Genomic DNA, 3,220 nt, shown 5'->3' with positions numbered 1-3,220 from the left:
TTTGCCATTGTCCTGTTTCCAAGCGAACCGTCTGGAGGTTCCCCCAAACCACCACCGTTCCTGTGTCCCGGTCTCCTCACGCCCGTAAACCTGCATCGTCCTGTTTCAGCGAACGTCTGGTGGTCCCCCCAAACCACCAGCTGTTCCTGTGCTCGGTCCTACTTACGCCCGCAAACCTTGCATCGTCCTGTTCCAGCGAACGTCTGGTGGTTCCCCCAAACCACCAGCCGTTCCTGTGCTCGGTCCTACTCACGCCCGTAAACCTTCCATCGTCCTGTTCCAGCGAACGTCTGGTGGTCCCCCCAAACCACCAGCCGTTCCTCAGTTCGGTCGTCCTTGAGCCCGCCACCTACTCGTCTCCGGTTCCAGCACCAGCCAAGGTGGTGGTTACAGCTTTGCTTTACAAATGATTTCTATTCTCCCTAATCATTTTCTTTTTTTGCCTTCACCTCATCCTGCTCTTAAGGCCTTACTTTCTCTTTACTTAGCTCTTTTTCACCCCTCCTACTACCATTTCTCTTCCTGTTCTTCCGAATTAGTGATTTCCAAAACTTTTTTCCCCATAATCTCCTTAACACTCTCCTTTATCTCCTCCAGAAGTATCTCCTCTATATCGTCGAATATCTCTTCTAAACTCTCTCTAGGCATATTTATTTCTTTCCTTAGCATCTCTTTTGTTCCGTCAAGTAATCCGTCAAGCAATTCCTTAAAATCCTCAGGTGCCATCTTTGTTTCTTCGTGTACAATCTCAAGGATCTCCATATATTCTGGTGGTGTCTCCTTTTTATCCTCGAGTATATCATGTAAAACCATACGGCACATGTCACCTCTCTCTTCCTCAATTGCCATTTCTATTTTTTCCTTGAGTATCTCCTCTAGTGCTTCAAGTATCTCCCCTATGTCTTCCTCTGTTATCACTTCTGCATTTAAACGTTCTTGTCCTTCATTGAGAAGTACTTCCTTAACTTCTGACATAAGGTCGTCGTTAGCTTCACTTTTTAAGTTGCTGTCGCACTCATTTACAGTCGTTTCTCCCGAATCTCTCATGGGCCACGAATATCGACACACACTGTGGAATTCACAGTCTGCTCTTGAAGAATGACTTTGGCTGGATGGATCGTCTTTTTCGTAACATACTACAGAGTATTCACAGTCCTCCATACATATCCAGCCATTTTCATTGCTTTCGTGCAGTGGAGGGGAGTTGGCCCTCTGTCGTGTTCCCGAATCCTCTGTCCTTGGGCGCCGATCGCTGGGCTCAATTTGAGATTCATTGGTGCTCATTTTCTGATAAAGACTTAGCACTGCACTTAGCATTTCTTCACTCCTTTTTTCTTCCTCCACTAACAGCTCCAAAAGTTGCTCTTGCCTCTCTTGTAATGTCAATATTTCCTTCATCGCCTCCTCAATTTTTTTCCTCCCCTCATCTTTTTCTCTCTCACATGTATTTCGTTCCTTTTCGAGCCTGGCGTTTTCTGTCTTCAGTTCGTTAATTGCGTCTTCCTTTTCTCTGACGTTTCTCTCTTTTTCTTGCAAAGATATCATCAGAGCATTCATTTGCTGCTTCATGGCTTCCAGATGGTTTTCCAAAGAGATTATTTTATTAATATCTTCTTTTTTCTCGTGTTCGAGACGGTCAGTCATTGTCCCCTTATTAACCATTTGAGTCTTCAACTCTTCTTGCCGTTCAGGCCTTAATTTCTGTTTCCTTAGCTCTTTTTCAGCCCTCCTTCTGCCCTTTCTCTGCCTGTTCTTCCGAATTAGTGATTTCCATAACTTTTTTCCCCATTTTCTTTTTGTCTGCCTTTCAGCCATCATCTCCTTAACACTCTCCTTTATGTGCTCCAGAAGTATCTCCTCTATATCCTCAACTATCTCTTCTAAACTCTCTCTAGGCATATTTATTTCTTTCCGTAGCACCTCTTTTGTTCCGTCAAGTAATCCGTCAAGTAATTCCTCTAAATCTTCAGGTGCCATCTTTGTTTCCTCGTGTACAATCTCGAGTATCTCCTTATATTGAGGTGGTGGCTCCTCTTTATCCTCGAGTATATCATGTAAAACCATAAGGACCATGTCATCTCTCTGTTCCTCAATTGCCATTTCTATTTCTCCCTTGAGCATCTCCTCTAGTGCTTCAAGTAACTCCCCTAGTTCCTCTGTTATCACATCTGCGTTTGAACATTCTTGTCCTTCATTGAGAAATACTTCCTGAACTCCTTCACTTTTTAACTTAATGTCGCTCGGCTCAATTGGGGAGTCCTCGGTGCTCATTATCTGATAGAGACTTAACACTGCGTTTGCCATTTCTTCACTCGTTCTCTCTTCCTCGAGTAACAACTCCAAAAGTTGCTCTTGCCTCTCTCTTAATGTCAGTATTTCCTTCATCGCCTCGTCAACTTTTTTCTCCCCACATCATTTTCTCTCTCACTCGTATTTCGTTCCGTTTCGAGCCTGGCGTTTTCTGTCTTCAGTTTTCTGTTATTGGCTTCTTGGCCTTTTTTCCCTGACGTTTCTCTCTTTTTCTTGCAAAGATATCGTCAGGGCGTTCATTTGCTTCTTCACGGTTTCCAGATGGTTTTCCAAAGAGATTATTTTATTAATATCTTCTCTTTTCTCGTTTTCGAGACGATCAATCATCGTCTCCTTAACCAGATTTTCACTCTGGAGATGATTCCTTTCTTCTAAGAGAAGTCGAAGTCTCTGTTCCATTTCTCTTTTGGTTTTTTATATTGTCGGCCGCCAAAGCAGCGACTTCTTCTGTAGACTTCTCATCCTCTTCTCGCGCTGAACGGTCGTCCTCTGGTGCCGGTCATTGTCCTCTTGCATCCTTCTGAGAGCACTGTTTTCCCTCTCCAGCCTCTCTGTCCTCCTCTTCATCCCGAGGAACATTTCATGGATATGATTCCTCTTGAAATCCTTGAGCAATGAGGGTTCGGGGAACTCGGTCGTGTGTGGTACGTTGATCATCTTTCCCAAAATTTCCAAGAATTCAATATCTTCGTCTTCCTCACGTCTGCGGCGGCTCATGACGGAATTCCGCTCACTTGAGCCTTCCAAATTTGCCTTAGGCCAGCTATTTCCGGTCTCATGAATTTCCTGTGATGGTCCGATGTAACCTTCTTATCCAGAGTTTCAATCCCAGACATGTTCCGAGGAACTGGGACAATTTATTATAAAGAATATTAGCCATGCTGGGATTGTCGTCTCCTCCAGTCCCGCA

The 3,220-nt window shown here is 44.3% G+C and overlaps 1 protein-coding gene across 1 annotated transcript; it reads right to left on the bottom strand.

Moving 5' to 3' along the window:
* Nucleotides 1-507: 507 nt before the first annotated feature.
* On the bottom strand, nt 508-2,385 carry LOC135201206 (trichohyalin-like). Its single transcript, XM_064230083.1, has one exon. It carries the CDS (start codon nt 2,383-2,385, stop codon nt 508-510), a length of 1,878 nt encoding a protein of 625 aa, XP_064086153.1.
* Between the last annotated feature and the right edge of the window lie 835 nt (nt 2,386-3,220).

The sequence above is a fragment of the Macrobrachium nipponense genome, chromosome 28 (genome assembly GCF_015104395.2).
Source record: "Macrobrachium nipponense isolate FS-2020 chromosome 28, ASM1510439v2, whole genome shotgun sequence".
NCBI classification, from domain to species: Eukaryota; Metazoa; Arthropoda; class Malacostraca; order Decapoda; family Palaemonidae; genus Macrobrachium; species Macrobrachium nipponense.
Note: the sequence above shows the minus strand (reverse complement) of the source record. Positions and strands in the feature narration are given on the sequence as shown.

Excerpts from the sequence above, each read along its gene's own strand:
- LOC135201206 (XM_064230083.1), bottom strand. The coding sequence starts at position 2,385 with ATGAAGGAAATACTGACATTAAGAGAGAGGCAAGAGCAACTTTTGGAG.